Here is a 27605-nt window from a genome sequence, read left to right on the forward strand (position 1 = left end):
TCTGTGAAGTAACGATTATCTTTAATAAAGAATATTTTCTTGATAAAAAATATATTTATTAATAAATTTTAGAAAGACTCATTTTTTGTACTCGAAGTAAGAATTTATTTTCTTTTAATGTATTTTTCTATGTGTACTGAACTGAAGTTTTTCACCCGTTATTGTCTTATTCGTAGTGAATTAATCGCGCGCTCGAATGGCTGACGAAGGATCGAAAATCGCCTCGATGAAGGTCGCAGGCTCTATTTTTACGTACCCGTTGAATTTACCTTGCAAATTGTCTAGCGCTTTATACAGCTCCACGTGTACAGACGTCGCTTGTTTCTTCACTTAAATTTACATCGCGAGACAAAAGTTTATACCCGTGCATATGTACACGCTGTTATGCTACTTTCTGCGCGTCTCTTTGCCGAGTACCTTCGATTATGTTGAACTCAGCAGGCCTTTGGAGATTTTTATAGCGCTGTTTAATTAAATTATATAAAGAAATGTTTCGATTTATTATTAACTGTATTCTGTTGAATTGAAATTATATACATGGAAAAATCAATAAATTTTTCTGTGTCAAAAAAGTTAATTAATTAATAAAAAAAACTTTACATCATATCTCTAATATTGCTCCTTTCTACTTTTTTTAAATTTTGCTTTGCAAGAAGGCGATATATATATACATATATACATATATATACTATATATATCTCATTAATAAGTTTTTATTCGATTGAATATCTATCATTATCACGGTCAATGGCGAAATCAGGTTAGGCATGCTCGACCATCATTCTAGATCACGTTCGTAGTTCATACGTATCCGTCATGCTCGAAATATATTGCGAAACGTGGCACGAAACGATTTAATGATCGTGGAAGGAAAATTAACGCTGGCTTCCTTCTCGAATGCGTTCACCTCGCACGATGGAATAAAGAGGCATGCAAACAAGGACGGAGAAGCTTCGTGTCGAATACCGGGACTAGCAAACATTCTTCGGAACTGTGCTTGTTTCAAAATCGCGAAGTCATAAAATGCCGCGCGACGGAGAATCTTGAGTAACGAAGTATATTTCCGAATATACGAAACACCTTGTTACGGCAGGCGGGAATACAGAATGCAATTTTAATCGGCGGAGTGAATTGTTGAAACAAGCGGAGCGATAAGTCACGCGAAAGTATACGTATTACATACTATATAATGGAATTATATTATAAAACCACCGTGTGTGAACCGAAAACCATCGACTTTGATCATTGCGCTCAATTAGAGAATGATGTAGAGAATCATGTAAAGAATGATGATGATAATTAACAATTATGTAAGTGAAATTTAAACCGTTAAGAATAAGTCAAATAAAAGAAAAAATTCTATTTTTTGCTTAAAGCGAATGTTGGTTTTTAATAAGAATTATATTAAATTCTTTGCGATTTTTACTATACGATTGGTTCTTGACCGCATTAGAATTTGGTTCAATGATCTCCAGGAGGTCGAAGGCGGCACGCGAGAAATTCTCGCCTTGTAAAATTCATGAGACTCTCATAGATTCTATCGACAACATAATCAAGCCGTTTACCCAAGGCGGGAGTGAAATATCGGCGCTGGTTACCACGTGATCGATAAATAGCGATACGCGGAGATTATATTTCTTCGTTGCCCGATCAATCTCTTGCGGGTCGATGATTAATCCTATAATCGAACGCCGGTGCGTTAAAGCGCGACACGGCACACGTTGCGATTTACGCAACCGCATATTTATTATTCAAATTACGATCTTGCGCCAAGGTGATTCGCCGTCGATTCGTTTCGTGCGTAGTCCTTGAGATTCTTCGAGCAATGAGCGGGTTAACAATGGGAGTTGTGGCCGTTGTCGTTACACTTGTAAATATACATCTGGCGGTCCCGTCACGCTCGTAAATATTCCGCGCGATCTGATCAATGATTGTTTCCCCGAAACTCGGCGAAATTTCTGTTTTTTCCATACGTTATACGGGGAATAATCCTCACCGATGTAAACATCGCGCAAAAACGCATTTATTTTGGCTGAGCCATGCGAAAAAGTACCAGAGTCGTTATTATTTATTCGCTCGATAACGCGAGACTTTCGCTATCGCTCGGAATACAAACCAGTTGACTTTAGGTCATGATTTCTTAACACTTTCGCGTAGGAATAATATTATACTTGCCACGCGCGCGCATATCTATGCTAACAGTGCAATTTTCTCCATTTTACGCATACTTTACGCTTATGCAAATCATCAATATTAATCATTAATTCTCAGAGAGAGAGAGAGAGAGAGAGAGAAAAAGTCAATTTCGAAGGTACGTCCATTATTCCATATTTTGTTATTTATATCGAGCTAACCAGATTTTAGAAATTGAAAAAGTTTAAAAAGTTTAGTCTTACTTATAGGTGATATCCAGAACAGGAGAAAGAACCGTTCAATGTCTCGTTACGTTTTAATTTCTACACTGATTCTTTATTCACAGAATATTTTCTCTTTCACTTCGTCGCTTCAGAATCTGTTTCATCACTTCACGAAATATAATTGAGTATTTATTTATAATTAACACGCTGATATTCACACCTAAAACATATCTTGCATTAAATTTCAAGAGAAGATAGCTACTCCAATGACGGCGTGATGTCCAACGAAGATCTGCCTGATAATACCTCTAATCGCCGCCTATTCAGCGAAAAAACAGCTCATCATTCTGTAATCTATTTATTTCACACCACTCACTCGCGATCTTCTCGCTGACTTTCAAATTACATCGATACGAAAAATATCCACGTGTCGATCGTGCAGGGTCAAATTACATCGATACGAGATACGAAAGAAAAAGATTAGTTATTAGGGATACGTTGTCATACTCTGCGGTATTTATTCCAGGAAAGAATCGATTTATTGTTACTTCTAAATACGAACATTTATTTGCTACTCGTTTATTTAACTGATATCACGATTGAAAATTTAACGTCAGTTTTTTTTAGGAGGTCGATGTACCTCTGTCCGTTCCCTTTATAAAACTGAACTCTAGCAGACTGGAGATTAGTAAACTAGGTAGACTACTAGCAGGTAGAAAATCTAGACAAAGACGCTTTATAAAACGTTAGATGAAAAAAGCAGGTACGAGAAATTCTTTTTTCGTTGCAGTATATTCTAGAATATATTCTGTTCTATAGTATTTTCTGTTCTGTTGTATAGTATTTTCTTTCTATTATATAATGTCTAAATGCTCTCTCTCTTCTCTTCTCTTCTCTCTTCTCTCTCTTCTTTTTTTGTTCTACGATGTCCAAAAACTGTTTTTTTTTTTTTTCGAATTAAGAAAATAAACAATTTCAAATTATAAATAATTATTTTCTTTTTTTAAAGCTTGTCCTTGAATGATGATCGGTAAATTAATCGGCATACTGGGGTTTTTACTTAAGATTTAAAAGGGCGAAATTCATAGACAGTGCTCAAGATTCGAGATGGTTTTAAGCTAGTGCATGAACCAATCAGAAAACCATATTAGCATCTTAAGACTTTACTTGAGATTAAGAACGGACTATGGATTCCAACCTCAGACTCTTGTATTCAATGAAGAATAAGAAACCAGTATCCCAGATGGTTTTACCGATTTTCTTTATGAAGAAAGAACTAATATATGAATTGCCTTTTCTGATCGATTTTACACGCCTTTAGATATTTTTTGAAAATTCCTTACTTTGATCCTGAAGTTCTGTTTTTATTCTGACCGAAGATAGAAGCAAATTTATTATACGATGCCTAGAATCTGGACATATTTTGCGCAGAAAGCTAACATGAGCTATTTAACTGATCTCTATACGTAAAAATGTGATTAACATATTTTCTATCGATTACGATATATAAATAACGACAAATTATAGCTTCTCTAATCTGAAATTTTTATTAGATATTTTAAGAGATATTCGAAGAGTTTGTAGCTTTGTAATGCTACTTCTGTGATATCCTGTATACTATGATGTGACTTTGGAGTATCGTAGCATCGTAATGACACATTTTACCTTCTAAGAATGCATGCGTGCACTTCTTCGGGTGCGGATCTCCTGGAAGTGCCTCGCCTTCATTTCTTCCTGCTTCGACAGCCACTCTCGCTGCTGAGTTGCATTATGTTGCGCGCATTATGCATATTGTCGTTGTTCTCGTTGTGCAATTTCGAAGAGGTCGGATGCATACACACTCGAATACGAATACCAACGGAATCTTGCTTCTCAATGACGCTGTTGTTTACAGGAAGTCCTACAAGGTTTATTTGAATTCAAAAATGTGCTCGTCTTTGTGAACTATTTTTCGATACTAATATCGAAATTTTAATATTAATTTCATGCTAATTACCTGAACGAAGTCAACTTTTTGCAATTGAAATTGTCTGAATGGTAACATTTTAATTTTTAATGATCATTTTCATTGTTTAGAAATGTTTCGTCTTTAATATGAAATAACATGTAAATAGACGTTGGTCAAAAGGTTTGTAAAATATAAATAAAGTTTAAATTTGTAGAGAGAAAGAGAGAGAGAGAAAGTGACAAAAAAGTGAAAAATACATTCTTGATTCACAGTTTAAATATGCTACGTACTTATTCGATGATTGTATTGTAATGTATTTAGGATGATGATAAGAACTTTGTTTATGAGGCTAGTTTTTGCAGAGAGAATTATTAATTTAATTTTAAAAGTTAGTTACGACAAGAATTATTGTAAAAAGCATTCTATTTTTCTAGCAAAATTGAATCACTGTTTTGCGATCCGCTAGACTTTAAGGTGGTCTGGCTCAATTACCTCAAGTCAGTTTAAAACCAACGATCTATGCTATTTGTAGATATCCGTGACCTCGAAAAAATTTCACGACGTTAGATAACGAAGTTTAAATTATACGAGGGCGAGCAAGGATTAATAACGCGATTGCGCGTAATTGCGTTTCGGCGTCGCGATATTAAATATGATGCAGTCAGCAAAAGGCGAGTAGATAAAAGTCTCTACGTTTACACAACTGCGATAACATGCGCTCTTAAACACATTTTAACAAGCGATGTCGCAAATGTCGAAGTGCAAACGTGGAATGAATTGCACGTGTTACGTCCATGACGCGTTCTTTGAAGATGAATGACTAGAGGAATGAAAAAAGTATGACTTTGAAATTTGTAGTATTATTTGTTTATTATAAATATTTTATTACGTGTCTTGACACTGTACAAGAAAGCTATATTTAAAGCATTACATTACTATTATTATACGCACTTACAAAAAGAATCAATAACGATCAAGATGAGCTATTTTTAGGTCAAAGTCAATAGCTTGAGAAATACATTAGAAAATACCTGTTTGATATTTTTAGATCTGACTTTTTGTAAAGCAATAATGCACAACCTTTCTTTAAAAAAAAGTCACTTAGAAAGTCATTCTCAGAAACACATAGTCTTGCCGGTCGCATAATGTTTTGTTTGTATAAAATACAAAAGATGATTTTATATCTTCAATTAAATGTCTTCAATATAAACCGGCGCGGCGGATTACAGTCTCACTACTTTAAGCATCGCTCTCATATTTTTATTACACACCTAATAAGTTACACGCCAGTAACTTTTATCTGTGTAATAATATCGGTCAAGCATCCAAACAGTTTCCGTCATCAGTCGTATGTTATCGTTTCCATTTCTCGTCTGGAGATCATACCTGTGTGTACATCAATAGCGGTTTTTTCAGGACGGTGTGCCAGAGTGTACCGTACTCGCGCGCGCTAAGATAAAAGGGACGAGAGAAAGAGCGGCGAGAACAGAAGCGAGGGAGAAGGATAGAGAGAAGCGAAGATACGCGCGAACGTACTTATCGCGCGCGTGCATTGTAAGGTCCGCCGACCGAGCGTGCAGATAAACACGCGCGTTGCGCACGTAACAGTATAAATAACTTGCGCAAGCGTTAATGAATGCTCTTATCTTACCCCGCTCTTCTCTGCCCCTTGAAAAGTCGCGAGATAGATATACCAGCCAGACGCTGCGTTTTATTATCTCCGTCGATGCGCGTTTATGCGGGATGAGCGAATTTCTTGCTTGCGCGAGAAGGCAAAGAGATAAAAGTTGCGCATATCCTAGAGCGAGTTCTGTGAAAGAGACGGCGCCCGAATAACATAAATAAAACGCTGTAGGATAATATGATAACAATAAGTGTATAGTATCAGTTTTTGCACATAATTATCAGTGGCATAGAACCATGTCTTTTCTTTCTACATTCAGACAAAAAGATATAATGATGGCAAATAAAAGACTTTTTATACATATGTAGAATCAATATCCATACACATATAAAAAATGGATATGTATATGTAACTAGATAAGTTGTACGTAAATAAGTTGTATGTAAAATTAATACACACACACATAGTTGATACGATTTTATAGTTAAAATAGTTAATTTTTTAGTTATTACAAGTATAAAATTATTTATTCAACTGTACATCAATTCTACATATAAAACTTGTATAGTTACTATATCACAATATTTTTCTCTAAATGTAATATGAACTTATAAAAAAATCTACATAAATTGTGCGTAAATTGATTGAATTTTATGTAAATTATTCTTATAAATTGTCTCTTCACTGTATACCTGAAAGTTCGAGAAACGATATATGTAGAGGGCTGTGAAAATCTATGTCTCGTAAAGTGTAAAAAGAAAACGCGACTGTAACTGGAGAATGCAGAGATCCGACAATTGATTTCGCCTCGAGTAACGGTAACAGCTGAGAGAGCTCGTTGCCCCTGGGGAGACGGGGAATCGCAGCCCCCGTATTTCTCTTTTCCCCTCGTGTTACGCCATTTGCGATTTCCGCCGAGCTTTGCGAACGGAGGCCGTAGGGCAGAGATAAATCGATAAAGAACGCGAAATGCGGGGGAGCTTGAGAGCGATCGTGGAGGAGTTCCTTTATGGCCATATAAATTACTCGCGTATAAATTACGTCTATCGTTCAAGCATCGTTACAGAGCACACTGTATAAAGACGTTCGCGCCTCCAACGTTAGTCTCTTTCGAAGATCTTAAAATAAAAATACCAGTGGAATGATTAATTAATCAAAATGACTTATTTCGAACTTCTATCTGTGGACAAAGAAGAGATAGAGAAAATTTAATTAACCAAGACATAACGTCCGTTTGTAAAACTTATTACAGTAAAAAGTAATTATAAGTAGAGCTGTATATTTTTATTGACTTGCAATTAAGAATTAATTATTATATACACGTCGTAGCTAAGATTACGTACCTGTCTAACTTAATGCTATTAGAAATTTACACTGATAAAAAAAATTAAACTTTAATAAACGTCTGAATAATTCTAAATAAATATTTACTAATTGTAAACATATATTTATTTGATACAAAACGATTAATTTGATTTAAACTATCATTTTTTTATTGAGTAAATATTTATTTACTGTAAGTAGATGTTTACTTAGTATTATTCAAAGAAATATGTATCAAGATTTAGTAAAATTTTTCAGTATATTAGACGAAATTGCATTTGTAGAATGCATTCGTCTTTTAATTGTTAAATCCGTTCTTAATCGTCAATGACCTTATAAGCTGCGGACCAATTTGTACGCACCGATTCGCATAATCGCGCATATAGACTGAATTTTCGTTTGCTTGCTTGTTACAGGGAACGTCGTGAAGTGGAAGTACGCGAGCTGGAGAAGGCCAAGATGGAACGGGAAAGGCTTGAGAAACAAAGAGCTGAACAAGCGGTTCGTGAGCACTTTCAGGAGTCACTTAGGCTGGCACAACAAAAGGTATGTCACTCTTTACTACTCGTTTCATCTTGACCTGACACACACACATTCCTTCGTCTCTTATCCTTAAGATGCATTAGGTTTATTTTGTTTTCGATCTGTTTACGATTTTTTATTTTAACGTTTTTTTTTTCATTGATTCAGAAGTTAAAGAACTTGAACCATTTGGACTGTAAATAAGAAGTCAACTTTGTCAGTTGCTAAAGGCATTAAAAGAAAAAAAAAGCTTGAATCATAAGGCACAGATACAATACTCACTAAACTTTTACTAAATAAAAAATAGTCATTTTATTAGAGATAGAAGCGATCCTTTTGATAGTATAGATATTTGCATTCGCGCGCGCGAATTTGTCTAAAGTATCCGGAAGTATTCGGATTCTATAATTTTCGACAGCTAATTATCGGTATCTTATTATTTCCTCTTATTTTCGAGACTGAAGACAACATCCCTCGTTCCAACTCAACAACGTCTAACAAGTTGATAATTAGGAAGTTCTAGTTTCCTTCGAGGAAGGCGAGTACTTTGCTTTGCGGTAAAATCGTAATTATTTCGCAATCCTATATCTATATAAATGGAGAAATGGGGATCGTTGCAAAGAAAACTGATTTGAACAAAAATTTTCAAAATCGCGAAAATTCGACAAGGAATTGTTATTCATTAATCATACTGATTATGAGTAAAAAATCGTAAGAATTAATTTTCTTATGATTTTTTACTCATAATCAGTATGATTAATGAATAACAGAGCTATAATAAATATCCTTTTAGCTTTGCTTTCTCCTTGTTTTTCTTCTTTTAAAAGAGAAATTTCTAGATAGAACAAAAATTTGAAAACAAAAGAAGAAAATAAGGTATCTGTTGTTTTCACATAAAATCAATCTGTAACAGTTTGATACTAATAGCTTATCCTTTTTTTATTTTTGGTTAAAATTAATCCGCTTGAAATAAATTTATATCGTAAAAAGCAAATGGAGATATTTTAACTACGAAAGCATTAGATTTTTGTGCGAAAAAATATATAATGTAATTTTTCTAATTTGATTTTAAAGTAACTTCTGTGAGTGTAATAAGCACGTACGTAATGAATTTTGGAAAAAAATCTATTTCACATTACAATGTAATTTTTTTGCGATTTTACACAAATTATAATTATCGAGATGCTTCGATGATGCATCAATAGGTATAATAACTATTGTGAGAGGCTGTAAGCATAGAGACAGAGAAAACATTTCTTGTTTTGTCAAGTATAGAAGGGCGTTCCTATTATCTCTCAGGGACTGAGCTTACCTGATCATTGGGTGAACCACTCAACTGAGCGCACAGTAATCTCTTGTACCTGTTTTATTTATATTTTTAGATCTAATGGAATATGCCAATCAGATACAAGAGCTCAATAAGCGTGTTTCTGGATGCACCTATTCTTCTATAATCCTGAAAAGAAAGTGCAGTCTTGTAGTCCAAGTCTTGTAGTACAGTTAAAGTCACAGTTAGTAGTCAGTAGTCAGTTAAAAAAGTTTTGCGATAATTCTACTCCTAAAAAAATTATAAAACTTTTTTCATTCATAACTGCCGTTTATAAATTCACAGTTTAATTAGTATATTTAATTGTTGATGCACGAAACTGTGAACTAATGTACAAACAATATTGAAACAAATTTGGTGAAAACGAGTTTTTTTATTGTGAACTAATATCATGGCGAATAAAAAATAATGGCATCAGATATTTAGGACCGGAGCTTTTCAGGAAGTGCATTAAAAGGAAATTTCATAATTATTAAATTCAGTAATGCCGAAATATTTTCCATATGAGGTAAAGTAATTATTTTTGATATAATTTGGCTGTACAGTAAATTTATTATTACATTCGCCAATTTATATCTACTTATTATATGTGTCGTAGAAAATTAATAAATTAAAAGATTCAATTTTTTTAAATTTAAATGGGCAGAGAGACACTTCGCTCTAGAGTAGTTTTCTCGAATGCAGTCCACGTATCCGCGGTATCAGGATATTTGCATCAGGGTCAGCGGACAGGTTTGCAATGCTTCGGCGCATCGGTGCATTGTCCGATAAGCGCGATTAACGCGTTTCCGAACACAATAGCGCGGGTTGATTTCGCGCGCGGCGGCTCCATCGTCGACCTTGGCATCTCGCCAAGCCACCGTCGGCGAACCGTGACACGCGTTTAGCACATCCGAGATTGGCTAACGATTTCGCTGAAAACCGCGTGGCACGAACGCGAGCGTGAAATTTCGACGAGGCACCCGCGCTTTGTTATTGCTTCTCGTTAACTGTTGCGCGTTGCAGAAATTGTTTTCCACCGTCGAGGTAAATTATGTGTATGATGAACCCGATATAGATATTTCAAAAATTTTCTTTTCCTTGTTTGGCTCACGTAGCGATATTCAACAAAGAAGATTTTAAATAAACTTTTACTTTAACGCGAATCCACCTACGTTTATTTCTAAAGAAAAATGTGCAACGTGACTGAGACTACATTATATGTATAAAAATTCGAAATAGATCAAAATGAACTTTGTGTAGGCACGTACTAAAAATGAAGAGCAGGATAATAAAAGCGGTAGTACAAACGATCCTGCAAATGCGGTGTATCGGCAATTTTAAGTTAGAGGGTATACGTAGAATATAATATGTAATTAACGATAAGAGCAGTTGCCTGGAAAACGAAAGGGCATGATTCAATTATATGCATCTTCGGTTCTTCTTTTATTTGTTAGAAATTTTTTCTTGGACAAGAGAAAAGGAAGAAAGATAGAAATATTATAAATAAAATCATAAATTAGACATGTTTATTTTTGCATTCGCATTAAATTTTAAAAAATCATAAATTTTTTCGGAATCAATTTACCATTACTTCGCATGACAAATAGTTGTCTTCTTTCAATCAGAAAGATCTGCAGATGAGAAATGATTCTATGAAATTTTTGTCAACTGGTCATTCAAAACTATTCACAACAATAGGATTTCTTTATGCTGTAACTGGAAATAATTGATTTTTTTATTGTAAAAGATGAATGGACAAGTTTTGTCACAAGACAATAGAAAGCTAAGACAATAGGATCATTCTAAAGATAATTAGAAACTCATGTTAATTGGAAACTTAGATATTCATAGATATTGATATTTTTTCATAGATGTCCAATATCAATTAATAATATCAAAATGGTATCTGAATATGAAATTAATTGTATACCAAACTGCTATCTTAAGCTCTTATTTCATCAAGATTATAAACAATTTATCGTTAGTTTCTGCATCAGGCGATAGTACGTAAAATTTGTTACACTTGGGAAATGTAACGTTTAAACTTATTAATTGCTTGCATACAACGTATATATCGTACATACTAGACTTCATCACTTGAATAGTTTTCCATTTTGCAAATAACTTGAGAAAGGCCGATGCTATTAACGTGACCGACTGATATTAATTATACGGTTCACTGTGTAATTAAAATGGCGTAATTATACACTCCGGCAATGCGACCCAATTAGATAGTACTATTTTACAATCTTTATCTTTCTCTTAATTTTACTGAAGAACCATTTTGCGAAAAAATTATGCATATTCTGTTGCGTCTTTTAAATAACTTTGAGGTTAGTAGGTAAGCTTCACGATAAATTCCGCGATTATTGTTAGCAACGAGGCAATTGATTATGCAGCGCGGAAATACGCTTTCATCGGTGAATGACAAACCGACGTTGTTGGATCGAGTAAGGAAAGGAGGTCACCATCGACAGTGATACACAACGAGGCTACGCGTAAAGTTACGTGCCGATTGTCATCATCGGCGAACCCGAAACTTTCTTCACGCCGCTTATCCGGGCAAAACGGTTCGTTCCCGTCTCTTCCCTCTTCCCTTCATCGTCTTTTTTTCTATTCCTGGCACGGATACACGTACGCTCGTACATACATACATATGTGCGTGCGAACGTTCCGCGAGTGGCATTTGCAATGCAAAACTCGCCGGCACGAAGGTCATTAATTATGCACTCCGCGCGACAGCGGTGCGCAACAATAGAGTCGCCGAGGCGCGCACTCCAGCGTGCACGATCATCGGCCCGAGTAGATTTTCCTCGCTATATATATTTTCGTGACGGATGATCCTTTGCGTCGAGTTGCTCGAGGGCCCACTTTTGCAGCGACGAATTTGAACAATGGTTTTTCACCGATCCCTTTTTCACAGACGGATTAAAGGAAACGCTGAATTGTAGGATTGTCGTTTCGTTACTTGCTATTTTTTAAATGCGTCTCTTTCTCTCCCTTTAGTCCCAAGAATGCATAAAGCTTGCCGAGACCGGTACAAAGAATTCGATGCGAGCATTCCCACAGAATTATCAGATGCAAATACACACCGTAGCGGATATTTTATAGTAATTGAGGTTGTAAGGCTATTTCACCCACGTAATATTATAATATATTAATTAATTTGCGGGCATACATATTCAAATGTAATTTCTTAATTATAGGGTAATTTTATATTACAGAGAAATATGAAATAGCCATGATATTATATATATATATATATATATTTTTAGTACCCCGACGGACCTCAAAATAAATTCGTGTTTTATATAAATTCTCGCGTGAAGTTAAGCGCCTGGGAATAGAGAATTTTACGTGCATTTTGATAATATAACTACGATTTTATTATAGATCTCTGCGTATACTTCAAGCTTTCTCGTATTATACATATATTTGTTAAAGTCAGGATCTTGATGTAGACACGGAAAGAACTTTTTGTTAAAGTAAAAAATTTAGTCCATTGAGAAAAATTTCTGGTTGCGCGCGCGCGCGGGAAAAACAGTTCTACTAAAGAGTATCTAAAATTTTAACTACATACATACAGATTTGAAAATAATTTTGTTAGACTCAAAATAATTATGTAGAACACTCAAATTAATAATTAGAATGTCAATACATTTTGTAATATTGCTCATCATGCTTGAGATTCTTAAATAATTATTTTGATGATCCAACAAAATTATGTTCAGATCGATATACAGTTAAACTTTTAGGTACTTTGGCAAAATTGCTTTTTTCATGTGAAAATGTATGGACTATCCAGAAAATTCTGATCATATCAATTAGAATTCTAGTTATCCAACTAGAATTTTAATAGATTCAACTAGAAAATTGTAACTTGTTAATTTTTTTTACCATAATTTCAATTAGTGCAGACTTTTTTCAACGTAAATACAGATCTAAACACAATTATGTGGGATTATTAAAATAATTATGTAGGACATTCAACTGGTTGGTAGAATACGAGGTAGAATGTCAAAACTTTTTGTAGTATTATTCATAATGCTTGAGTTTCTCCTACATATTTATTTTAATAGTCAACAAAATTGTTTTTTCAGATCTGTATTTATCTAAATTTTACTTCAGCAAAATTTTCATCTTTCCTCCGCCTTCCGAGAATTCATCATCTACGCAAAGAAATCAACACGAAATCAAGTTCTCAACGAGAAATGAGTGGTATCGCGAGCTCGCGGCACGTAACGTAAGCCATGAGTTGTGCGATGCAGCGCAACACGAGGTAACGCAATGCATCGCAACGCATCCGCGATCATCTTCCTCTATATGAACGACGGCTGCATTCCGGATTGCACTCGGAATTTCGTCACGTTTCCTCGCCTTGCCGTTAGCGTTCGCTCGCCGTGAATTCGCTTGTCGGCGTACCCACGCCTTCTAATTCCACGGCGCGGAGTTAATTGCCGCGTCGTCCACGTACCGTATCCGCGTGTAAATACATGTCTAAGAAGTTACTCGGCTCCTTCCCCGACGCGTCGTACGCGCGCATAAATATCACGCTTGTCTCTTTCTCTTTCTTACATACGCATACATGTGTGCATTCGCCCACGTCACGCATTGTCACGCACACGTACACGTGACCGACCGGTCCTTCTCCTCTCTTTCTCTCTTTCTCCCCGGCAGTACAGTTATCCGTAATATACGCGAAAGCAAGTCGCGCGTTCTCTCGCGTAAACGGGTCACACACGCCATCCGTACACATGTACACGGTATGTACGGTGCCATGTACCATATGCGCCGCAGCTTAATACATATATGTATGCGCTCGCGAGAGAGAGGGGAAGGAAGAGAGCATGCACACGATGGCGTAATACGCGGCGAACACATACCACGTATGGAGCCCGAGAGTCCGTAACGGACGGCGTTAGGCGGATTAGTCCGAGTTACGACCGCATACGAGCTCACGCACGGATACACACGCGCGCATGCGATGTGTGGGCTCTAATCTCGTTTGATCGCGTGTTATACCGTGGAAGGGAAGGCGCTCTTCTCTCCCGCGCGGCTCAGCGGGGGTCAGGCGTAAATTGGGCGACCCGTTAGATATATCCGTTCGCTGCGCCGCGCCGCGCCGGCGCGTTTCCTCCGCGGTCGGCGACACCATCCGCGCGGCGGCAACGCGATCCAACGCGATCGCGGCGAAGGTCGCGTTGTGCGCGGAGGTCGTCGAGGCCGATATACCTTTGACCGCCACGATGCACATACTCGACCATGTTAAAATTCATCTCATTAGCGTTTCTGTAAAATGACCGACGTAGTAGAAGATGGATAGATCGATAAAGCTTTTATTGTTATTCTAAGACTTCTAAGACAAGCTCTCTAAGAATATACAAAAAGAATTAACGATAGATAACGGCCAATACTGTTACAAAACTTTCTTATTTTTAAATTAGAAAGTAAGAAAGTTTTTGTAAATCACATATCAACAAAACAATGGTTATTCGTACCAATTTTTTTCCGGTAAAGAGTGAAAAATGTAAAATAAGAAAATTAACAGACAAGAGTAACGCAGAAACTTGGAGAAAATATTACATATAAAGGAGAGATCGAATTAAATATTGTACCTGCACGGCAAATTCTTTTGAAATGAAACGACGTGTAATATAATACTTAGCATAGATTTAACATAAAATATAATTTATAAAAGAATACTGCGAAGATACAGTCTTAGAAACGCGCAAAATTTATGGGAGAATGTAATGGACGCAGCTAAATATTTTTTTATTTTTGTTGGAACCGAAAGTACCGATAAAGAGGAGGAAAAGAAAAGATAAAAGTACAGGAAATAAAACAAAAACAAGTCAAAGAAAGATGAGATAACGGATGTTAAACAAAACTTCCCCGACCGTACGACATCAGGTCACAATCGTGCTGTCGTCCTTGCACGTCGATAACGTTTGTATTTTATTTGAGTTGCCGTAATAACGCGCGTGCTGGTATTATCGTGTATTATTACTGATCCTGATTATCTTCTCGGAGATCTCGAGGAGATGAAAGGCGTAATAAATCGAAATCGACTTGTCTAGATTGAGGAGTGAAGGGCCCCTCGAGCATGAAAGCAGGCCGTATTAAAACCTTGATTACGCCGCTGCTCTCGCGCGTTTCGACGGGTTGTGCAACGATCTCTGGCTCTCTCCGGATCTTTTTTCTTCTCGCTTCCAGGTGAGTCAAGGTTTTCGGGCCGGCTCGCGGAATGCCATGCTGACTGGAAATTAATGACATGCTCAGTTTCGGCCGAGTCCGACGCCTTATGATTACATCGTTGCCTGGTGGACTTTGGGACGGGTTTCTTGTTACAGAAAAGAACAAGACAGTCATTCGGTAGATCAATAATTCAATCATGCTCGATCAATGTCCGGCATCTTGCGATCTCGTGTATCCTCTGCGAGATCCGCGCAATCGTTCCTCACCGTAAACCTGTGCCATAAACCTGTACATTCGGCCAGTTAGTAATTTTATAAATCTTTCAAGGAAGTATATAAATTTCTTTTACGTAATGCAATTGCAAACGCTTGGCTAGAATTATAACGTAATGCTTCGTCGTCACACAAGTGTAAAAGGTACAAGCGCTCTTATGTCTTATAATGATGAAACGTATATGCCGCAGTGGGAAATTTTACAGACGTATTCATTAACGTTGCAAAGTCGCCGTCTTTCGCTAATTTCTCGCGATATACGACAGTTAGCCGGCTCTGTAGCAGTTAACGTCGCCGTAATTGCGCGATATACGCGTCTCGAGACCGCGAGGTCAGGTACGCAAGATGCATTTTCTTTGACGCCGCGTACTCGTAATTGTGCAAAGGCTCATACAATAATCGTTCTGTGTGCCATTGTGCCGAGGCTGAATAGCGACGCACAATAGAAATTCAAAGATCCCGTTAGGCATCCGGCATTGAATAGGTAGCACCGTGTGTGCTTGATGTGTACACGATGCCTCGTCGGTTATCGTATACTGGTTCATCGTTTATTTACTGGTCATCTGGTATCCCGTACTTTTGCATCTTTTCGGATAAAGGCACGGGAGTAACGTGTGAAATATTTCCAATTGTCTCCATGACCCGAGTTTAGAAAATAACGAGAATCGTGCTGAAAGTAATGCAACAATTTTTTTATAAATTAGAATTTATGGCCGGTATTCATAGTCGGTTCTTATTTCAAAACCATCTTAAGTAATGTCCTAATACGCTAATGCGGCTCTTTGATTGACACCTTAAGGCTGAACTTAAGACGATCTTGAATATAAGAACTGACTATGAATACCGGTCTATGTTACTGAAAAAGGTAAGAAAAGAAAGAAAAGAAAGTTTCCAAGTTAAGAAAAACCAAGTTAAAAAGAACCAAACGGAGACACAAATACATTATTTTAATCTACAGACTTTTGTTTACTTTTCTATATAATGTCGATTTCTTTGTATTCATTTTCCCCACCATTCTGGAAGTTTAGATATTTCCTTGCGGTGGAATTTCATTCCAGCTACCTGAAGACAATGACGCATTGCTTTGTGGATTACCTCCGTATTGCGCTTATATATGTTTATCTTAATGATTTCATCAATTCTTTTTTTGTTGTGTTCAGTTGAGACTGTTCGAGGGCAACCGCTATGATCGAGGCTGATCTTGAATACTTATATCAACACGCAAGTCTTAACTGAATGTAACATGGAAAGAGAATGAAATAATGAAGATGCGCAAGAGATATTCAAACTTCTGAAATAATGAAAAAAATGTGTACAAAAAATCAAGATTAGGAATTATATAATTTTTATTGTTAAAAAAACTAAATATATCTATAAACTTTTTATCTATAAATTTTATCTATAAATTTTTATATGTAGTTCTACATATAAAAAAGTAAACAAAAATTTGTAGATTAATATTTGTAAGCTTTTTAATAAGAAAATTTATTAAAAAATGTTACTTATCTTTTTAGTATGACCCTCATATTTCGTGTGACAAACATTGAACTTGAACTTCTGTTTTTTTTCATTATATCGAAGATGGATGGCTAAATATTTAATTTCCGTCTTCTTCCCGACGAAGAAATTAAATATTTGCTTTAGGAAAGACGATAATATCGAGTTTTTGCTGAACAAGGTAGCTTTTAGATTTATCGCGGGATATGCTTGAAACTTCGACGGAAAGCTTACGAAGCACCGTCTGCGTGTGTGTTAGTAGAAACGATAGTACGAACTCAGAACGACGACACAGTCTAAGTGTATGTAGTCGACGTTCCTCGTGTTGCGTATCCAATCGCATAAAAGCCGTCAGGCTTCCTCGACAGTGTCGTCAGCGAATTTAGCTTCTTACGAAATGCTTAGTGCAGCTCGATCCTTTCGAATTCGGCGTAGTTGCATATCATTGAAGAGTGATTGGTAAATTCTGTTTTCAATACAGAAGAAATAAATATCGATTAATAATAATGTGACAATGTAATAATATGATTATATTTCCGGTTTAGAAATAAAATTGTGCTTCAAAACCGAGTATCGACGTGTGATTTAAAAGCATAAATGTAGAACGTATAAAATATATATTGAAAAAAAATATTAGTATAAAATCTCACCTGATGACTAAAAATAATATTTGTTTATTTTGTGTTGTACTACATATATTGGCTGAGAAAAATGTTTGATTGAAAATGGACGCATCGTAGTTCTGATTATATCATTCAGAATTCAGGTTATTTGAACTAGAATTTAGTAGATTTAACAAGAAAATTCCGATTCGTTTATTTTCAGAATTCCGATTAATCCGACCAGATATTTTTCTCAGTGTATCGATCGATGTTCACTTACTGAAGTATTATTTTCAATTGTTACGCAAAGAGTAAATTTAAAAACATTGTGAAAAAAGAAAGATACACAGAACAAAAATGTATGGCATTATTAAGAACAATCGATTATTGTATTATTTTTAACTTTTACGAAAGTTAAAAATTAAGAACTTTTAACATATTTAACACGAAGTCTTTACGATAATTTCCCAAGAAAGTGATAAATATGTCATAGAAATTTTTAAACTGCACCTAATCGGTGTGTGCATGAAGTTTTTAATATGTGTGTTGTATTTTTTATTTTAATTACGTCTGGTAGAGATATTTTTTCCTTCTGTCCATAATAAGAGTGTTCCGAGAATATTCATGATGGTAAAATATACATTTGTCGCTGATACGTGACGAGAAGGATTTTAAAACCTCGTTTTTTTTTTAAACAGCCGTCGCGTCGTTAAACATGTAATTACGGTCGAATCTCACGACTGATCGTTCGATATTACTCGAGTCGTAACTTCATCCTCGAGCGATCCTTTTCGTTCGATCGAAGGCGAGCGTACAGGTGAAAGGCACGTGTTTTTCTTTCCTTTCTTTTCTCTTCTTTGTCGCTTCGACGCCGAGCGTCTGCATGGTCGTAAAAATAAACCGAATGGTCTTCGTTTCGTTTTATCAAGAGTTATCTTACCGTTATCTGTTTGCAATGGCGGCGTAATATTCTCGCGCCGCCTATAACGCGCGATAAGATAGCACCTTCTCGCTCCAGACGCTCCTCGCGCGTTCGCGAAACTTACCACGAATTTTGTATCACGCTTCGATTTCGCTTGCTGTCGAGCGTCTCCTTTTACGCGGCAGCGCGGCGCCCGTGCGATTTCCTGCGGTCCTTGCAAAATATAATACGGCACCGTCGAAATTGTATCGGCCTAGATTTCTGTCGAGCGTTCTCGAGCGAAGGTCGAGTCTCGGCGCCCGGTGGATTTCATGGTATTACGACTGGTATTGCGTTCCCGTGGAAAGCCGGCATTATCGTCTCCCTCCTGCATTTGCGTGAAAATAGCGATCGGAATAATTCGCTTGGCGCCGCGACTCGTGGAGATTCTTTACACGATGATCGCGTACCACAAAACTCGTTCAAGGAAAGCGAGATCGCGGCTCTTTCTCAAACTATCTGTGCATACGTACAGCCGTGCATTATTTATTCATCTCTCGACACACGTGCGTGTTCGCGCCTTGATTTACCGTCTCTCGCATACATTATTACGATGTCAAAGAATTTTTAATGCCACGTAAGCAGAATTTCGAATGAGCGTAAATTATTATAAATCGTTGCGTGATGAAACTCGTTTGCTTCCGCCTAGTTATTTTTCTCTGTTTGTCGCACAATCGTCAATTGCTCGGCATCCAGACTATCAAAGGTCACGAGATAACGAGCTACCGGCGTATGATTTAAATGAAGTTCTCACGTGTAGTGAAACCCCGTCAGTGACATACCTACCGCTTATCCACCGTTGGTGGATTCTCGTCGGTGTTTATTCTAGGCGAAACGAAAGCAATTACTTTGAATTGTTTCAGAATAGCTCGTATTCCCACGAGGGAACAGGTTTATCCGCTTATCGATCTGACAGTCGTACAGTGGTTTCAAATCAATGGCGATAACGTCCTGTCATTTCTGCGATCGATAAAGCGCGCGAATACTTATCTTGTCTCCAATTATTGCTCGCGATATATTCAACGATTGATTAGCGATTGTTGAAAGCTGTTCTTTGCTGTCATATAATGATGCAATTCTTATCTTCCTTGATACAAACAAATTCGTGGAGTTTTAAGTAAAAAAACGAACGAAGGTCTTTAATTTTATGCGATGAAAATTACTGATGTTTCTTCGATAGTTTACGTAAAGAAATTTATAGACAAGAAAATCGGAATGGATAGGAAGGTAGTTCTGTATTTTTCTTAGAAAGGAAGTTCTTTTCTTGTTATCGTTTCTTTAGGGAAAATCTAGGTTGTATTCCGCGAACTTTCGTGATCAATGACAGGTCGACAAAATAGATCCATATTTTATGACATAAATAAGCGAAGAAGGCTAAAGCGCAGTTTACAACTGCACTTCAAGACAAATAATCAGTACGTAGTTTTCTTAAATTGGAAACTTATAAGAGATTCGCAAAAATATTATTAGGCACCAATATCCGTTTTGACCGAATATGGCTTTCCTCGCTTATTTTTGTTGAACATTTCTCGATATTCACTTGCTATTTAGATCTATATTATTTTACAAGTTATTTACGCTATCTTACAAGTTATTTACGCTATATTGTGTAATAAATGACGAAGATGTTACACGATATACATAATATCGCGCGCATTCCTTCAGAAAGAAGGAAAAAGGAAAGGGAAAAGAGAGTTACGACCGTCTTTGTGCATCCGATATTTCAAGTCGTTTTTTTTTTGCTTCTTACAAAAGCTATCCTCAATTATGCCTTTCGATTTCTGTGAATATTCTTCCCTTAGTGTTTAATTTTGCGAGAAATGGAGGCAGAAGGGAAGAGTTGTGCAAACGAAAGTTATTACTGCAAAAGGTGTACTTGGAAAATGGGTACATGTTTCGGCAAGAATTGAAGCGTTTTATTTTGTATTCTGGAGCGACGCGAATCGACTTCCCTTCAGGAAGTACTTACGTTACGAGCAACTTAAGATTCCTAATCCACTAATATCACTGTGTTTGCGATCGTTTCAAGAACAAGCGCTCGTAAAGGAGGATAATCGGCACCGAGGCAGTGCCGTTACAATCATTAATCCCGTACCGTTTGACGGATGTCCTTGACTGGAAAAACTGTACTTCGGGCTCGGCGACTCGTAATTACTTCGGGAACGTGTTTAAAGTACGATCACGTATCTACGCGCAATTTCCGATACATGTGACACCCTCTGCGCGACTCGCCGCGACTCGAGCACGATACACGCGATTGTTGTTGTGTCGATCATGTTACGAGACAAACCTAAACTTTCCTTGCTTGTATGACTCAGCTCGTGCTATCTGCGCCAATTATTTCCTCTCCGTAATAACACACGCAATGAAGGCGCGCGCGATAAGCAAGGTAATCGGAGCGATGGCATGAAGGAAGGTAGGAAGAAATTATGGCATTGCTTGATGAATGGCTCGAGAATATTATGTTGAATACTTATATATGTTTACATTGTGAAAAAATTTGTATGAAATTTAATACATTTCGCGTGTCCCAAACCATTCCATTCAAATTTATGTGTTAATTTGATACAAGATGAATATGTTAGAAGGTGACACAAATATTATTTAAAAGAATAAACACAAGAAGATAAATTGAAATAAAGTGGAAGCGTATTTTTTTTTTAATAAAACTAATATTTCTAATATATTAAATTAACACATTTTATTTATTTATCTTAAGATTTGTGTTTTAAGACACATTGTTTTTATGTTATTCATTTGCTCAAATTGTGTTATTTTGACACTAAGAAATGTTGAACATTTTTTTTATAATTTAAATAACATAATCATTATGTTAAATTAATACTTGAATATGTTAAAAATTCAATACAAAATATTTTTACAAGAATTTAAAGACCATTTTCAAAACGAATATGAATATTTCTTTACTACGTACTTTGAATGATATATTATCTTATCATTCATTTTGAATAAATTATCCATATATCGATAACTCACATATTTATATATGATAACAAAAATTTCTTGATTTATTGCAATATTATCTCTAATTATAGTATTATATCACAAATACGTGATACATTAGGTGATGATATTAGACGTTGTCACATTATTTTTTATAAAATAAAATATGTTATCTTTATTTTAATATCTAAATTTATTTTCGTACAATAGCTTTTCGCAGTTTACATAGAAGCGAATATAAATCCAGGATGGTGATTAGAAAGTTTTCAGCAGTGTATTCCGCGATGAACGCGAGTGTCCCATGAAACCAACTACAAATTGCCGTGGCAATTTCTATTCTGGATTACATTACCATTCGCACCGTGAACGTGACTTCGCCGTGTCCCGCACTCGGCGATTGCTAAACCACCTCTCCCTCCCTGGTGATGTATTTCCTTTGCATTAAGAGAGCGAAAATCTCTTGGTATAGTAAACGGCATGTATATTCGAGCGGTGCGAACGAGACGGCGAAAAAAAAAAGCACGCGTGAGAAGTTAATCGAAGGAGAGAAAGTCAACGAACCAATGGCGAGCGGCACTTGATTGACTCTGAATGGCATGTCGCTTTTATTACGTGCAATCGGTCATAATCCGTCTCCGTTCCTCCCGCTCGCCGCGGCCGATTCGCTCGCAGTCGTCCTACATCACGCCACGACCCGCATACCCGGTGCAGTGGCGTGCTCAAGTATAATACTCAAGCAGCACACGTCGTGCGTTTACTCGCGACTACTTGAAGCACCGGATAACGAGACAAGTGAAATTGTATATCTCTGTCGTTCGCCAAACGACCAGGATTGTCATTCGATGTACGCACCAATCCGCCAATGAACAGTGGGGGATACGGGATGGAATATTTATAATATAGTGTCGCAAGAAGACGTAACGTTTCGCATGGGAGTTGCGTGATTATAATTTATTGGCGCGCGCCGATGACAAGGAATGTAAACAACTTGTATTATGCTCGAGTGCAAAGCACCGTGCGTGTGCCTCTATATTTTTTTTTCTCTACTTAGATAAGCGGCTTATAGATAAGCAGCGTGTGTGATGCAACGCGGTTTAGTATCCGCGCGCGATTAGATGTATGTGGCGTGATGTTGGCGCACACGTTACGTTTGCCGAGCACTTTTAACGAGGACTTTGCCGGCTTTTGTATCACGTCGCCCTCGTTACATCTTCTTTTTGTAAGGACGCGACGTGTCGCGCATAAAACGCGCGCGCGAAGCGATGACGCGAGCATCGAGGTAAACAGAATGTGGGTTGACATTTACTTCGCGTCTCTTGATTAGCATAGTAAACCTTCTCGCAGGCCTATAATTAGATTCGCGACTTCGCAAAGCTCCTGCACTCGACCTCGTAAAATTCTACTGTCCTGCAAGGACGCGATATCTTCCTACGAAAGAGTCTTGATGCGGCCTTGATCTCTCCTCAACTTGAAAAAAAAAATACCTATATTACACTGTTAAAGAAAAAATATTAACTATTATGTTGCAATATTTTTACCAAAATAGACTAACACACTGGAAAAAATATATTAATTTTAATAAATATTTGTTTGAATAGTTCTGGAATGAATAAGAATTTAGGTACTAATGAGTCGATTCTAAACAGAATCGTAAGACTCGTAACGTGTTCTCGTAAAACTTGTATATAAGACCTTTGACTAGTATTCTAATTTTATGCGTATGTATCGTAAGACGTACGATTATTTGTAAATATCTACGATCTCTTATAAATTTTATGGCTAGTAAGAAGCTGTCTGTAAAAATAATATAAAGGTATAAGTACTTAAAAAGTCAGTCTTACAGGAATATGTTACGAGCCTTACGATTCTGCTTAGAATTTAGGCATAAATGTAAACATATTTATTTGATATAAGACCGTTAATTTAACTATCTTTTTTTATTGAATAAATATTTATTTACTGTAATTGTTTACTTGGTACTATTAAAAAAAGTATCTATTAAGATTTAGTATTTTTTTTTTCAATGTACTAAAAACTATAAAAAAGCGTTTGTAAATTAACGTGGGAATCTTTTGAACTGGAAAATTTTTTTAAGGATTGAGCTACTTTTCATTTATTTAGTAATCAAAAGATAGAATAATAAGTTTCTTTAATCCTTTTATGAATAAATTTTAAGAATCTTGCCGGATTTAATCAGAAATGAATTGATATATTTGAAATAATCTTTAACTTTATTTACAATCGGAAAGGTAAAGTTGATAAATTTAGCAAATTATAAACTCTTGGAGAGAAATTGCAACGCGAATTCGGAAGGTATTGCCTGCAACTCGGTGACTGATGTATTTACCGAGATTTCGAATCTCGGGGAAAACAGGAAAACAATATTTACCGTCCCCCTTTGCTTCGTTACTTGTCGGTTACTTGATTACATTAATTTACAACCTTGCAGTCGTTCCAGAAACGAGTTCTTCGCGGAGTTAAATCGACGAGCGTCGGCAACGAGCGGAAGCTGTTTGTTTGATCCTCCCGGGGAAATTACTTAGTTACACGTCGAAGTTCGTCCGGTAACTTCGCGACGAGTTATTTTCGAGGCCTCTTACGGCGCCATGCCGATGGCATTAACGAAGTCAGTCGATCCAGGCGCTATCTCGACGTTAATCACGCGTATCTCGTGCCTTTCTTTCTTACTGATATAGTACTGGACATTGCTCCAATTCACTTTTTTCGAACTTCGCCTCTCGTGTTTTCCGCACAAACTGTTATGTAACTCGATACCTGTCACGAACTCAGCAAATGAATTAATTTCGTGCTCGCCACGTGGAATCGTGTTTGCATATCGAATTTTTAGGAATTACAGAATTGCATTTTTTTATCGTTGATCGAACAACTTTATATATATATATATATATATATGTGTGTGTATATGTATAGGGTGAGGCATTTAAAGTGTTACAAAGTTACGTAACTTATAAATACCATTTTTGAAAAGCAACTATATGTTTTCTTTAAACCAATTAATTCATCTTGTTATTCTGTACAGAAAGATGTTAAAGTACGTTTGTCAAAAAATTAATAGTTTACGAGATATTTTATAGTTTATGTTAAAATATGCCAGAATAAAATATAATATATCTCGTAAACTATTAATTTTTCAGTATTTCTACCTTAATACTTTTGTATACAAAATAATTAAAGGAATCATATTATGTAAAAAAAAATATCATTCCAGTTGAAAAAGTGGAGGCGACCTCTATGTGACTTTGAAAATTTGATTTTTTTAAAGAGGTTTCTTCATTATTTATATTTCTCTTGAAATCATACCACTTTGTCTGAACATATTTTGACTCGTGACGCATATTTTCAAAGATAATATCTTATACCATTTTAAATGCTCCATTTACATATGTATATAAAAGATGTCGCGGCACTATTTTAATGGCGGTATAAATTCTCGGTCGATGTTATCGTGCGCAAAGTTAATATGATGCGAATCGAAGCAAGAAAAAGTTAACTCGCATGAATCGAACGATCCGATGACACACGCGGAAAGTCCCCGGTAAGTTATAATAAGCGCTTTACGTTTACCGCGTATCTCCACACGATTATGAGAACTCTTTCGCTGATGAAGAATTTGGAACAATCACGTGAATGGCAGATGTTATCTCGGGGAAATCGCGCAAGTGCGTGATTCTCCATCGGACGCGCACTCGTCAGGTGCGTGAGTTACCGCGAATCGAATCGGCGATCACATCGTCGGAACGACACTAAAATCGTATTCGTGACGGCTTTTTTTACCGTGCCGCGTGTTTCTCGACGACCGTAATGGACAATAATTATTGTACACGCGCGTGACACCGCTGCGCACCGTCTGTGTTTGCTCGTTACTTGCCCGACAATTGAATGACGCGCCGTCTGCGATATCTGCATAACAACGGAATATAACGATAAACATTGACTTTGGAACGTGTATGGAGGACGTGCGAAATGCAGAGTCCATAAATATAAAATTTGTATTCAGAATTCTTTTTGTAAATATTGTGAATCACCGTTTTTAAGTTTTATAATCAACATCGCAGCCATGCTAATTCTGCGCGTTCCACTTCACAATATATTATAGATCTAATAGCTTTGATACACACACGTGTATATATGTATGTACATGTTACGTATATGAAAAACATAATCCACGCAAATATTGCATTTTATCTCACATTTATGATATATAGAAAGAAGCCACAAATGTAAAATCGTAATCCTTTAATCCGCGCTTTAAATTCTCTAATAACTGATATTAAATTTATTAAAAAAGTATTAATGAGAGCATTGTTGATAATCGAAGAATAATATTATCATTTTTTTTTTATCAAGTTTCAAATGCCTTTCACACAATGCCTTTCAAATTTTCGGAAATTAATCTTGTAGACCGTATCATTAAGATAAAATGCGAGATACGAAGAAACGTTCGTCGCAAATCGTATCTCCGATGAATCGTTAAGCGATAAGCGACGAAAATGATTGGCAGTATTGATTGAAGTAGGTATCTTATGTCCCGCAGAGGAACATGCAGTCGGCCTCGATGACTGGATGGAGCGCTTTCATGCAGGTACCGCCGCCGAGGACGCACGGGGCGTTGACGGCTCACCCTCCCGCCAGCCACCACGGTCATCCCAGCGGTCCACCGGGCGGATCCGCAGCCACCGCCGCCGCCGCGCATCCCGCCGTCGCGCAGCAGCAGCAGCAACAACGTGAGGAACGGGAGGCGCGGGAACGCGAGCGGGAGCGGGAGCGGGAGCGGGACTTCCGCGAGCGGGAGCAACGGGAACACCTGGCGGACTGAAAGGCATCAACGGCAGGCCGAAGCCAGGGATCACGCCGCGCAGCAGAGGGCCGCCTACTACGCGGCGGCCGCCGCGGCACCGTCGGCTCAACAGGTACGCAATTCTGCGCGATTTCCACGCGAAATGGGTGAGGGGAAGATTGGATGAACTCCTACATCTGAAAAAAAATTTGTTGGACACTCACACAAAAAGAATAATTTTGTTGAAGTAAAAATTTAGCTAGATACATAAATAATTTTGTTGAACCATTAAAATAATTATGTAGGATACTCAAACTGGTTGCTAAAGTGTCACAACTTTTCGCAGAATTGCTCGTCATGCTCGAATTTTCTACATAATCATTTTGATGCTCAACAAAATTATTTTCGGATCCGTATCTAGCTAAATTTTTACTTCAGTAAAATTAGTCTTTTCGTGTGGGTTTTGTTAAATGCGATAAATAGAAGACATATTCGAGTTTTTATACATTACGTATCTCAGTCCCTTTATTAATTATTTTATTAAAAGTAGAAAATTATGTTGAGCATTATGTAATTTGCAGCGATGGATCATTCTATAAATGTATCACGATGTTTCAGGTTCGACCTTTGAACGTGTCCGGAAAAGTGGAGTACCCGCCACCACCGGCGCACTCACGGACGTCAAAGTCGTCGTTGCAGGTTGCCGGTCTGCACGAGAAATCGTCGGTGGTTTCGCACAGCTCGTTACCGAAAGCCGAGCCGAATGTGAACCTGTTCAACTACTCGTCGACGTATCAGCCACAGCCATCTTGTACGTCATATCTGCATGATCTCAAGTTAAAGAACGAGATAGGACCGCACAAGTCGCTATCGAGTAAGAGCGGGTTGGCCGGCGGCCTCGAGAGGGACCATCATGGCAGAGAGGTGCTACAGAACCCACCATCCTTATTGCCGGATTACAAGAGTTCGGTAATTGTGAAAAATGAGGGCAGAGAGCTACCGAAGACACCGGCACCGCAACAACACTCGTCCAGCCCTAAGATAATGCCTTACATGAACGTCCAGTCGGTGGCGCCGCAGCACAAGTCGTCAGCGTACGAATACAGAAGCCCAACGCAGAGCCCACATCACTTGCATCCCGCGCATCTGGACGGTCTGCAGGCGAAGAGCATCGCGACATCCGCGAGTCACCATCGAGGTGGCGGTGGCGGCGGCGGTGGTGGCGGTGGTGGC

At 37.3% G+C, this 27605-nt stretch overlaps 1 protein-coding gene across 1 annotated transcript in view; it reads left to right on the forward strand.

Annotated features, from left to right (window-relative positions):
* Positions 1 to 27605, forward strand: part of Kdm3 (Lysine demethylase 3) — a 329663-nt gene that overhangs the window by 290953 nt on the left and 11105 nt on the right. The window contains 4 exon segments of the mRNA XM_018453630.1: positions 7669 to 7798; positions 26112 to 26404; positions 26406 to 26505; positions 26991 to 27603. Of these exon segments, the coding sequence (XP_018309132.1) occupies positions 7669 to 7798; positions 26112 to 26404; positions 26406 to 26505; positions 26991 to 27603 (1136 nt within the window).

The sequence above is a fragment of the Mycetomoellerius zeteki genome, unplaced genomic scaffold, assembly GCF_001594055.1.
Source record: "Mycetomoellerius zeteki isolate Tzet28-1 unplaced genomic scaffold, Tzet1.0 scaffold4, whole genome shotgun sequence".
NCBI lineage: Eukaryota > Metazoa > Arthropoda > Insecta > Hymenoptera > Formicidae > Mycetomoellerius > Mycetomoellerius zeteki.